Consider the following 13,468-nt stretch of genomic DNA (forward strand, 5'->3'; position numbering starts at 1 on the left):
TGTGAAAGTCCCGTCAAAATCGGTTCAGCCGTTCCAAAGATTAGCCTTTTCAAACAGACAGACAGACAGACAGACAGACAGACAGACAGACAGACAAAAATTTTAAAAACGTGTGATTCAGTTATGGTATCGTTCAAATAACCATATGAGCTTAATATGAGGTAGTTATTTCGAAATTACAGACAGACACTCCAATTTTATTTATTAGTATAGATATAGTTTATACTTATTTTACTTTCTATTTAGCCAAGCAATATTTCCACGAGGTACCCGAGCCAATGGTTATACAGAAAATGAAATAACATACATTTCAATAGGGTAAAAGGATGCAACGTAAACTATGCCTTACTTACGGACCTGTATAGCATAGTATTACGAGTAGGCACATCTGTCCAGCATCCTTCCTAGTTGATTTATGCTTCCGGCAGCGAAGGACGGATGTCTGTCAGTGTGCCCAGTTCCTACTTCTGAACGAGCGCGCAATCCGTTATAGTCAGTTTTCTCACGAAGACAAGATTTATTTCTTGAGTATTTGGCTCGTATGTTATAACTAGAAATTTTTATATGAGGAATGTATGAGAGCTACATACGCTCAAACAATTTAAATCCAGGTGGGCATGTACTTAGATAAGGTTAGCTTTAAGTTTTATTGTAACACTAGCTGTGCCCGCGACTTCGTTCGCGTGGAATAGTGACTTTTCGGGCAGCATATATTCTGTACGTTAAAAATGTTCGCCGTGATTCTTTAAATTGACATAACTTTTTTATTTATGAACCGATTGACATGAAATAAACACTAAATGTTAAGTGAAGCTTACTACAATATATTAGTGAAAACCGTATCTAAATCGAATAAGCCGTTTCTGATATTAGCGTGCACAAACACACAGACAAACAGACAAAAAAAAATTACAATTTCGGGTTCGGCATCGATATAATAACAACCCCTGCTACTTTTTTTTATATATTTCCATTGTACAGACACCACTTTTCTACAATTTTATTATATGTATAGATTTTCAATTTTTTTTAAACTGATTAAAATTAATTTACCTCAGAATCTGCCTTACAACGGCCAGTATAATATGAGATCTCGATCTGACTTTGCTTAGACTTAAGACAGAGTAAATATGAGACAGATGTATATCTCTCAGATAAATCTGTCTCGTTTTAACTCAATCTTAAGTTTAAGCAAATTCAAAGGACGTTCTATAAATTTTACCCTAAGAATACCTACTTTAATAATACTAACCCTGGATGTGACAGATCACAATCTGGCTCATTGTTTCTCCAAGCATCTCTCTTTAATGTTATCAATATTTTATCACACGGATGTTACAATTCCCATGATTTTCTTTGTTTTATCATACTGAAAATCACACTATCTCATTACACTGCTCGTCAAAGACTTTTGCTCTCATACTTTCTATTAAAGCGGTGTCCAAATATTTACTAAATAGTACCTAATATTTTTTTCTTATATGTACCTAATATACTCCGGTGTCGGAGTAAATCATGCTTATTATATTATTTTATATATAATTTTATTGGTGTTGCGTGATGGTGGGTATTGCCTGCTTGGTTGTTCGTAGGCATAGATATGTACGTAGGTAGGTATATTACTTTGCCTTCTAAAATCGCATCAATATCTAGAATACCTAAACAACTTAAGTACTTATAGAATTCAAATTTTTTAATGGACAGATTATAGAGCTTAAACTTTTAGTAAGAATTGATTCAAAATACACGGAAACCAGGAAGTTTTACTATTCAAATAAACTAGTCCAAGCCGCGATTTCCTGAAAGTTCGGCCGCGAACGTTCTCAGGATGTCGTTACTTTCAGGAAACCTATAAGCACGCTAACAGTAGGTATCTAACTAACTCTTTCTATTTTAGTTGCCATTGATTGATTTCCCGTATTTACGTAAAACTTTGGGACAGTTTAAATGCTGCTTACTCGGAGAGCCTGTTTTCCGTACCACTCTGTCCACGATAACAAAAACAGGCTCGTTTTTGTATTCGTTGGTCACAGACTTTTTATCTTTGTCATTTGTATGCGTAACAGAGGGAGCCCTATATTAACTTCTCTCCGTGGATAGAGTATAGGCAGTATCTCTCCATCACAACAAATGCTTCTGGTAAATGCAAAAGTGTGTTTGTTTGTTAGTTTGTCCTTCAATCGCGTCGCAACAGAGTAACGGATCGACGTGATTATTTGCACTTGTATAGTTCAAGTCTTGAAGTGATTTATGCTACTTTTTATACCGGAAAATCAAAGAATTCCCACGCGATTTATCTAAAAGTCCACACAGCTAACCTAAACCCTACGCGATTTATCTAAATCCACGCGGATGAAGTAGCGGGCATCAGATAGTTAATGCAATGCCTGATTACAGCTAATTGCTCAATCACTTACCTCCTCACTCGATATTGTTTTGAAAGCATTAGACGATTGTATTGGCAATACAAGTGCGATCAATTTTCGATATGTCACCCGCTATCGGTGTCCATCGAGAGAGAATTGATTATAGTTATCATGACAAGGATCGGCGACACGGATGTATTTTATGTATGTTTAAAGGTGCATTTTAATAGCCAGACAGAAGTTTGCTTTAGTCGTAGACAGGGTAGAGTGCAAGTTGTAAGGGTGACAACTGACAGCGACGTTGAATTCCGTTATTCAACTGTCACCTTCCTGCAACCCATGCCCTGTGCCATGAGCAGTTTAATGAAACAGTACTTATATCTATATAATATAATATAATAACAGCCCCTAACACTAATCGACCACAATCTTAGGGAAAACCTAGACAAAAATATTTTGTTGGCAAATAATAATAATATGTACACTAATAATTCTGCATTCGTTTGTGCGCATACTTTTATATATGTATTGTATACGTATCTATGTAATATTACTAATTTCGCTTTTGATAAAATTATTCTTCACGACAACGTATAGCTACTTATGAAATGTGAATCTGAATTTTCTTCTATTTACAATATAAGTCGATATAGGTATCATAAAATACAGGTATATTCTACTTTTTTAATTTCTTGTTTACCACACGTAGTATTCTATAGTAATCTGTACTCTATAGTTAATGTAGTATATTTAGATTATTATATTTAGATTAGAATAGTAGAATTATTATCATTATCGTGTTATTATTATAGTTCGTAATACTATTTATAAAGATATAGTCATATACAGTCATCATTATGATGTTATAGAAATTGGTCCACCCTGTCGTACATATCGTTTATTAGTCAAAACGTACCTTAACAAAGTAGTGTTATGAAATATGATAAGGAAAAGTTATTTACTTGTTCAGTGTACAGTAAAACCCAAGCAATTTGCCAATAACATTGAGATTAACATCTAAATACGCCTTTTTCATGCCTCTTTGATGTAACACTATGTGGTATTATTCGTCTCTGTTGTTCTCTTTTGTTGAAAAATATACCTATAAGTGCTTTTATGAATACATAACTCACGTTTCTATATTCTGTCCGTAAGAGTAAGTTTTATAGGTATTAAAATAATAAACGTTATCAATTCCTGACACAGACTCTAAAATTAAAACATCACGGGCGCAAAAAAGTGAGTTTTTTGTAATATGCTCCAAAATAGAATTTAATGTATTTCCTAATCAATTCACCACGAGGAAGATCAATCAAGGATTAAGTTTTTTAGGCGGTTCGATCACTTAAGTTAACGCGTGACCGATTACAAGGTTATTGCAAGTTTAATACGGAAGTAGGCACCAATGTGGTCAATTATGTTGTACGCAATCTCAAAACAAAACTAAAATGACAGAAATTTACTACCCCTTTAATAATAAGACTACAACAGAATTAGCAACAATATAAGGCCAATCAAGGATTAAGTTTTTTAGATGTTTTCATCACCTAACTTAATGCGTGACCAATTACAAGGTTATTGCAAGATTTTCTTTACATAATCTCTAAACTAAACTAAAATGACAGAAATGTATTGCTACCCTTTTAATAATGCTCCCTGCAGAAAAGGATAGCGCAAGATAGCACCTTCATTTTAAAAGACTGTATAACAGAATTAGCCACAATATAAGATCTTTTTTGTCGTAGCACACTCTTGGCAGAGTGGTCGTGATCATCACGAAATGATGTCTTTGGGGGTATACTCATGCAAGGGACCTTCCTCGCCCTCTGGTACAATCCACGTTGCTCTGTTCTCCAAGACACTCAATACAGTTTTTACTCTGTGAACAGCTGCTAAAGCTGTGCTGTTTTCTATCTGTTTCTTGTAAATATTTTAAGTCGAAACATCGAAAGCGTAAAATTTATCAAGGATTTAACAGTTCTAAAATACTAATCCAGATTTATATCGCACTAACAACCAAGCACCCGCTGCGTTATTACGCGCACAGATGGGTGCTGGAACTAGTTTTTCGCCATTCTAATCCGACGCGAGATAAATAGAATCCAATATTGTATTAAACGGCTTAAATGGCCCGTGGGCGAACACGTTTATGCGACTGAGTTATAACTTATAACTGATTCAAAATAAGGACAGAGTTTATACAGAGAGAATTTACATTAATTTAAAAAAAAGGGTATCTTTACAACAAGAGTATTTATAGGCATCTTCCAGCTAAACGCGTCCCATCTTAGGCTACATCATTATTTTCCATCAGGTGTGATTGTGGTCTGTGGTCAAGCGCTTGCCTATAATCTTTTAAAAATCCCTTGGATATAGGTACTTTACTTTTGGCTGCAATAATACATAATATTAATTGCAATACCAATAATATAACTGATAAAACTGTTAATCTCTACACAAGTTCGAAAAGTTACAACGAAATTTCTTTTACCAATAATGGGAGAAATTTGAGTGCAGTTGCAAAAGTGCATACTTAATCCGGGGCCCTTAAACTTCGAAGAAAGTAAAATCGAATATTTTCAACCAGTTTATTATAAAGTTATGTAGTTCCGGTCTACATTGGTTGCACCTATAATGTAGATCATTAAAACATCTGTTCGAAGATCGAGAAAAGCGTTGACAGATAAAAACGTGGTTATGCAGTCCAATTTGCACTCGTAAAATTTCTGGTATAATGCGTAAAAAGTGAGTGAAAAAGGACGATTTTCGTCCTATTTTAAAGGTGAACCGTACTTTTGACGTGACAGATGACCCATAGAGTTTGAATGGAACGAAAGAAGTCACTTTCAGAAGAGCAACCGCCGAGTTTCTTGCTGGTTCTTCTCAGTAGGAACGGCATTCCGAACCAGTGGTAGACTATTCTGATGATTCAAAAGCACTTGTAAAAGTTTAATTGAATAAAAATATTTTGAATTTTGACTTTGTACGGACTATTTTAGTACAGTGTTAATTGTTGTTGGTATTTGTATACATACTTATTTGCTATTGATATTGTGTACATATTTAAATCGTAAATTGTTAACTGTTCTAACTCTATCAAATTAACTTAATGGTATTTATTTATTTATTTCTAAATATTAAGCTTATTAATTACCAACTAAGCAATGAATTAAAATTAGAAGTCCACTTTTGTAAGAAGACGACCGGCAGCGTCACACAATAGTATATTTCATTACAAGTGTGGCAAGGCTGTCATTGCAAAGAGTTCCGACAAATGTCTACCCGAGCCGAGGCGCAGCCGAAGGCGAGGGTTGACAGTCGCAACAAGTTGCAATGACGGTTCCGCACGTGTACTGAGCGACAATTTTTAATACAGTTAAAGTTAAAAAGAAATAAGAAATCTTTTCTAATAAAAACAGTAATAATCATAGAGCTGGCATCCAATGAAAAAGCGCACAAAATGTGCATTGAGCACGAACTGTCGAGTTCGTGAACTTTAAAAGAAGATTTATTTGGAAACTTGTTAAGAACACAATACGTCGCGGTCGCGTTTCCTTTCCGCCAGACCATTTGTTAAACCAGAGAGTTGCCGCGTACTAGAGGTGGAGGTTTCCTAAAAAGTGCCTAAAGATAAGCGTTACTATAGTTAAATACTGCAGCATTTTGCTAAGGTTTTTTTAGCTGATGGAGGGGCTTACTAATTGTTTCTTTGAAATATTTACACTTTTTATTTTCTTATTCGTAGTTTTTTAAGTTTAGTTTTATTTTTGTAGTGTATAACATTTCTTTCTACCATCGTAATATAGTGTAGTAAAATTCTAAGGTATCGTACGATGAAATAGAAGTCTAAGGACAGGCGAAAACATATGGAATGGCGTTCTATTCCATCTATTAGCGCCGAGTCGAGTATTTTTGATAACTGTATAATCTTCATACCATTGAAAATGGTATGCTGAAAACAAAACATGTAGGACACACGACGCGTTTACATCCACCGCCACCGTTAAATACGCTTGTAGTGGTGGTGCATGACACATATACGTTTTTGAATTCATGCGACTTCAAATGCCTGAGGCCCGTACCTCTATGGTCTACAACTCAATGGTTAAAACCGTGTCTTGTAAATTCTCTTTACCTTTACGCGAACAATATATTTGTTGGACAAATATTTCAAAGTGGTTTGCAATGTACGCTTCATGTACTTTTTGATTTATTTTAGTTGTTTTCAATTTGCAATGACTATCGCTCAAATGTTGGTTTTGTAACAGTAATTCTAAGACCTTTCTAGGTTTAAATGGTAAACTGTTTTCATAATTTTCTATGCTTAAAGCTGATTCTAAACTTTAAATTAGTAGGTATAAATTAATCATTTTAAGCTTATTTCGTGGTTTAACGATATTTTATATATAGTTTATTAACTTAGTAAGTATAACTTTTGCTATTTTGGTGCACACGTAACACTAAAAGTCATATTTTGACCACTGTACCTATTATACTTACACCACAATTTTGATGCACAAAACGACATATTTAGATTCTTCGAGTTGACCATCAAAGCATTTAAAACCTGAACACAACTTGTCTAGGAATTAATCACGTGTACAAACCAGTTAATGTCAAGTGCGACTGGTCTTCAAAAATCCCGTTTTCCTACGGTGAACAACGGCTGCATGTTATACGATCCTACGCGATCGGCCCACGGCCTTGCAAGGACGATCATTGTTATTGTATTGCAGAGCTGTTACTAAGTAATACAATATTATAAAGCCAGTATTCAAGGACAAGTATGAAGTACCTATTCAAGGATCGCAAGGAAACCTACATGCCTGTTCTCCATTTTATTCTCAAAGGTGTGTGAAGTCTTCCGATCCGCACTGGGCCAGCGCTTGTCGTGGCTGATTAATTATTATGGGCTGAAACTTATCTCATTCTTAGAGAAGACCCGTGCTCAGTAGTGGACTGGTAATGGATTGATGATGATGATGATGATTATAATACTTATAATATCAAAATCTTTGAATCGTCGCCAGAAATGGTTGAATACACTGGACTCATTGTATGCTATTTGTACCACCTTTTGTACCTGTACTCAGCATATAAAGAATATGATTATGATTATGAATATTATTATGATTATGATTATTATCGTGATCTACGTGATGAAATCAGAAATAAAGAGACCCGTAGGAGAACCAGAGTAACCGACATAGATCAGTGGGTGGCGAAACTGAAGTGGCAATAGGCGGGTACATAGTTAAATCGATAGACATTGGGGTCCCAAGGTGCTGGAATGGCGACCTTGCATCGAAAAGCGCAGCGTTGGAAGACCCCTCATTAGGTGGACGGACGACATCAAGCGAGTCGTAGGGAGCCGCTGGATTCAGGCGGTGCAAGAGTTCTATGTCCAGCAGTGGACGTCTATAGATTGTTGATGATGATCATGATATTAAAATGATATTGTCAAAGCAAATTACCAGTAGATATAACTCAAACTTACACCGGATGTCCCAGTTAATTGACCATGAAGAAAAAGTGCCTTGACCAGTTGTGAGGAGTTTAAATTTTACGCAATGTAAATACCTACATGATTCTTATAAAGATTTTATCAACACCACTGACACTTTCGAATTATAGCACCAACGCTATAATTAAATTAAATACCTGTAATTGAAATGAAAAAAATTATGTTTGTAAGTGTAGTATGTATTTATATATGCGTAATATATTACTTATGTATCGTAATATCATAATAATTGCGTTTATCTCCATGTAAATAAATGCTACACTAACATATTCCAAGTTACTTGCTGGTTATTTTCGGTAGGTACGGCTTTCCGAACCAATGCAATGGTGGATTCATTTGATCATTTGAAAGCACTTTGTATAAGTGTATTGAAATAAAAAGCTTTCATTTCTGTTCTAAACCTACAAAAATCCAAAAGTTACGGCTGGAATCCATACTTTAGTCATTCGCGATACCTACATTTTTATTTTTTCATGAAAAACTCTACCCCTTTTCGTTCCACGGAAGTTTTAAACCTACACTTCCTGTGATTATAATCGGAAAGGCTCTTTTATTCAAAAAAGATACCGATTTGGAGGGCACAAAAATTGAAGACCTCCACATGACAATGTATGAATCGGCTAAATAAGGTTCTTGAGGTTCTTGAGGGATTAAATGCGGATAAAGGGTTCTCCCCTAACTTTTGATGGCTGAAAAACGATAAATATGTGGGATTGTGGGGGTCTTTTCAGTGATCGTGAGTAGGTATGCCTAAATGGCGTAGGTACCAAATCGTAGAAAGAAAAGTTGTTACACCGTAGGTTTTTTCACAGAGCAAAAATGAGAAGAAAGTTCATATAGGTATAACTTTACAAGCTAGTATTTTTAAGAGTATTTAGTATAGTACCTATCGTGCGTTGGATGGGAAAGACGGGGCTAAAGCGTTTAAAGTTTTTATATTTAGACTGTTCGCTTCGATAGCTTCACTGCCGTTTTACTAAGACCTAAACATGGAATAAGTTTATTCCTCAGTTTTGTATTAGTACATATTCCTCACGTTTCTATGTCAACTTCCATATTTTACTTCTTAGGTTAGGTGATTCAGTTAAGTTCCGTAGTAAAGATTGTTCTTGGATAGTCCATCAATAAAAATTCACGGATTAAAAATGTAGATATAGAATATAAAGAGTATTGGAGAATATTTATTTCAAGTAGGTAACGAGCTACAAGGAATATAAGTATGATTAGGCGCTACGGTGGAACACACAGAATCTGGATACAAACACACATACATAGACTGCTAAAATCTAGGCTTTGCAGCAGTCGGGTAAAAACAGTACTCACCAAGGCCACAAATGAGGTAAGTCGGCGGTGGTTTCAACACTGAGCGGGAGTAGGCCCCCCGGACGGTCTCCAATGCTCTCGGGGCCCCCGCCACCAGGAGGACCCCTGGGGCTACGTAGCCGGCGTAGCGCAGCTCCGCGGTAGCGGCTGCGAGGGCCCCCGCCCACCAGCATTTTGCGTTTGCGGCCAGGAAACTCTGTGAAAGAAAAAAAGATTTAAAAACTGACACCAGATGCCTATTAACCCTGACCTGTCCGCTTTGTTGGTTATCTTATAAACTGTTTAATCACTAAAAATTCTATGGGGGTCTATGGGGAAATTCAAAGGGCGGACCAACAAATTCCTGCAAGGCCAGTAACGCATTTAAGTCTCATTGGTTGAGCAACGAGTATTTTTACCAAGTGGACGAGACTGAGTATACAATTTTATATACTCGTACAATGCGTAAGAAGCTTCATTTCTGTCCGGTGTCTCACGAAATTTTTTGGGCAAACAGATACCAATTCATCTATGGAAACCTTTGGTTGCAGTAGAAAATTGCCAATGTGTAAATTTAAACTTTATACACTGTAGATCTTACTCGTAAAACGATAAAAAATTGTTCTAAGGAAAAGTTATAGGAAGATTGAGTTATAGGTACCTAGTGAGTAGTGAGACTACCTAGGTTTATTAAAAGTTTTCTTTCTCTAGGTTCTTTTTACTTTTATTTCCTCATACAAAACGTGAACCCGTTGGCAGCAATTTCAGCTTATTATGATGTTAAAATTACCAAGAAAGCGAGCGTACATTTCTCCTCATTCAAGTACATACCTCCTGCACGATATTTGCATTGCCTTGACCCGAAGTCGCGCCTTTTAACCGACTTCAAAAACGTCCTTTATCGTTTCGAAATATTGTACTTCGCCTTCTCAACAAATGGCAATTGCAACACTTGCTGGCCAAATATTACTCGCTATGTTTCGAACATGTTAATTAACGTAAAGCGAGGATTCAGATAACATCTTGGTGTTAAAAAATAGGTACAATAGTTACAACAGTGAGTTAGCGCTAAGCAAGACGGAATCCGATAACATCGCTGTGTTAAAACATGTAGACAATTATACAGCATTATTTAAATACACATTACTTACTCGCGAAATTTAGTTACTGACTATATTTGAATAACTAAACGACGCTTTAATAAAATAGCATCCTAGTGGTAAAAATGAATTAACCACAAATCGCCATACAGGCACAATATAGTTTAACAGGGCTCTCTCCGTCACTTACTCCATACAATCGTAGTTCCAATTTCATTTGAATATTAAGCAACCAAAGTCCATGAAACTTTGCAGACATATTCTAGAAACTAATAACTGTGCCTGTGGTTTTTAGATTTTTCTAAAAATATGTATTTTTAAAATTACAGGGGCTCAAAGATTTGTATGTGAATTTTTAAGACCGCGTAACTTTGAAACCGAATATTTTAACAGAAATCTGGAAAACCACAGGTATAGACATTAGTTTCTAGAATATGTCTGCAAAATTTCATGGACTTTGGTTGCTTAATATTCAAATGAAATTGGAACTACGTTTGCATGGAGCGTGTGACGGAGAGACCCCTCTTAATTTTAAAAAAAATTATAGCCACTATCACTCGGGATAATATAAGGATTCTAATGATACCACATACATTCAACTCTGTTCAGGCATTTAAAAGATATGGTGGAATAAGAAACTCCAACACACCCAGATACTATTACCCCCACCCACAAATACACCCAGAAAACATTAGGACTCCTTTTGTCTAGCTGTGTAAAATTGCAATTTTGCAACTGACTTGCACCACAAATACAGCTCGTCTGCACCGACCCTGACGAAGAGCTGCTATGGTATTAAGAGGGCTCTCTCCGTCACTCGTTTCATACAATCGTAGTTCCAATTTCATTTGAATATTAAGCAACCAAAGTCCATGAAATTTTGCAGACATATTCTAGAAACTAATATCTGTGTCTGTGGTTTTCCAGATTTCTGTTAAAATATTCGGTTTCAAAGATACGCGGTCTTAAAAATTTTCATACAAATCTTTGAGCCCCTGTAATTTTAAAACTACATATGTTTAGAAAAATCTAAAACACCACAGACACAGATATTAGTTTCTAGAATATGTCTGCAAAATTTCATGGACTTTGGTTGCTTAATATTCAAATGAAATTGGAACTACGATTGTATGAAACGAGTGACGGAGAGAGCCCTGTTAAAAAATAGACCTAAAGCTCGCGTGCAAGACGTAGATATTCCACCAGTCAGTAATAACGGCAGGTCGCAATTCAAAACTGCACGGCCGCTTTCATTGCTTTACCAACTGCATCAATTCAGATACGTTGTAAATCGATTTAACAAGCGCCTGTTGCCTAGATTGATGGTAATAGAAATTCTCGTTTGCACTTAAAGAGGTAAAATCAGAAACAATGCATTATGTAGAACCACCCTACAGGATATTGTTCTCTGATTTTGTAGAGCTTATGTATTACGATCTTGTTTTGAACTAGAAAACATAATAACTAAGAATTTGCAGCACTGAAATTGATTATATTAGGTTGACATCTCGATGAAACTAGAAATAAGTCTTAGGACTAGACTGATCATAACATGAGAAATTAGGAGATCCGTAGGAGAATCAGAGTAACATGCATTGAAAAGCTGCAATGGGCAGGAGGTAAGAAGCTGGCGAACATGCACCAGAAAGAGCATTGTTGGCAAGCTCCCCATTAGGTAACACGCTATCCATACTATATATTATATACTATATACTTTAATCCATACTAATATTATAAATGCGAAAGTGTGTCTGTCTGTCTGTCTGTGTCTATCTGTCTGTCTGTCTGCTACCTTTTCACGGCCCAACAGTTTAACCGATTCTGACGAAATTTGGTACAGGGTTAGCCTATATCCCGGGGACGGACATAGACTACTTTTTATCCCGGAAAATTAAAGAGTTCCCACGGGATTCCTAAAACCCATCCGCTTAACCGATTTGTAAGTTTGGCACCGAGGTAGCTTGCGTCGCTGTAATTGACATAGGAATTTTATTCCGGAAAATCAAACAGTTCCCGCGGGATCTTTAATAACCTAAATCCATGCGGATGAAGTCGCGGACATCCTCTAGTATTAAAAGGCGCGAAAAAGCCGCTTTTCAAGCAGCACAAGACGGCGGTGTGTGCGAATTCCTAGAAAATCTTATGTCCAGTAGTGATCGTCTGTAGGTTAGCGACGAAGATGAACAAATAGATAACTCTGGAACATTATGTTCTTGCCCAGAGTAAAGAAGATTATGCCAAAAAAGTTCCAAAGCACTGCTGCAGTGTTTCAAAGCGTCAAATAGATAGGTGACCTTTTATCTCTATACTGTATATCGACATTGAGTAGTAGCATTTATTATAGAATTAATGTAATAAGTGCTAGGATTTAACGGATGGTCAAATTAACATATAAAATACTTGCGAACTTTATTATAAACTTAGCATATTATGCAAACGAGCACGCGGTATAAAACAACCCAACCAACACAATTATAGGTACATTACTCGTAAGTATGTACCCGTTATTTTGATCTTTAGCGATACAAAATATTACCGTGTTTGAAGTTTGAACGTTATGGTTATGTGAATGACCTTATGACCACAGTATACAGCCAAGAAATGCTTACGAACCATGACATCATCCAAATTCGAGGTATCGTTAGATGACATCAAGTTATTATACAGCTTGACAGTAAAGTTCATGGAAATTGACAAGAAATCGCAAAGAAATCTGATCCATCTTCTTATTTTGATAAGTACGGAAATTGCGTGAAATATTTAATAATTTGGTGCAACTTATGTGTGCTGTGACTTAAAAAAACTGGAAACATGTCCAATCGTAACTTTTTATAAGCAGTTTTGTGGTAAGTATTCGCAGTAAGTTGTGGCTCATGACTTCATTTTAGCACTGTGTAGCAGGTTATTACCTGTAACCCGATTGCACATTCTCGTTATTATAAGAAAACTAGGGTCTAATAGGACTTAAACAATTTGTGTAAAATAAACTTTAAGCTATCGAAAAAGATAAAATACTTATCTAATAACAACAGAGTTACACAAGTGTAAATTAAAAATTCATAACACCCCCGACAAGTGAAGGTTACAGTAATAACTAGAAAAGAGCTGATAACTTTCAAACGGCTGAACCTATTTTTTTGGATAATAGCTAAGAACACTCTTGATCAAACCACCTT

The 13,468-nt window shown here is 36.0% G+C and overlaps 1 protein-coding gene across 1 annotated transcript in view; it reads right to left on the minus strand.

The window, feature by feature from the left end:
* Window positions 1–13,468, minus strand: part of LOC123866947 (putative uncharacterized protein DDB_G0282133) — a 277,632-nt gene that overhangs the window by 124,007 nt on the left and 140,157 nt on the right. The window contains exon 3 of the mRNA XM_045908746.1: window positions 9,214–9,409. Within this exon, the coding sequence (XP_045764702.1) occupies window positions 9,214–9,409 (196 nt within the window). The remainder of the gene's footprint in view (window positions 1–9,213; window positions 9,410–13,468) is intronic.

This window comes from Maniola jurtina, chromosome 7, assembly GCF_905333055.1.
Source record: "Maniola jurtina chromosome 7, ilManJurt1.1, whole genome shotgun sequence".
NCBI classification, from domain to species: domain Eukaryota; kingdom Metazoa; phylum Arthropoda; class Insecta; order Lepidoptera; family Nymphalidae; genus Maniola; species Maniola jurtina.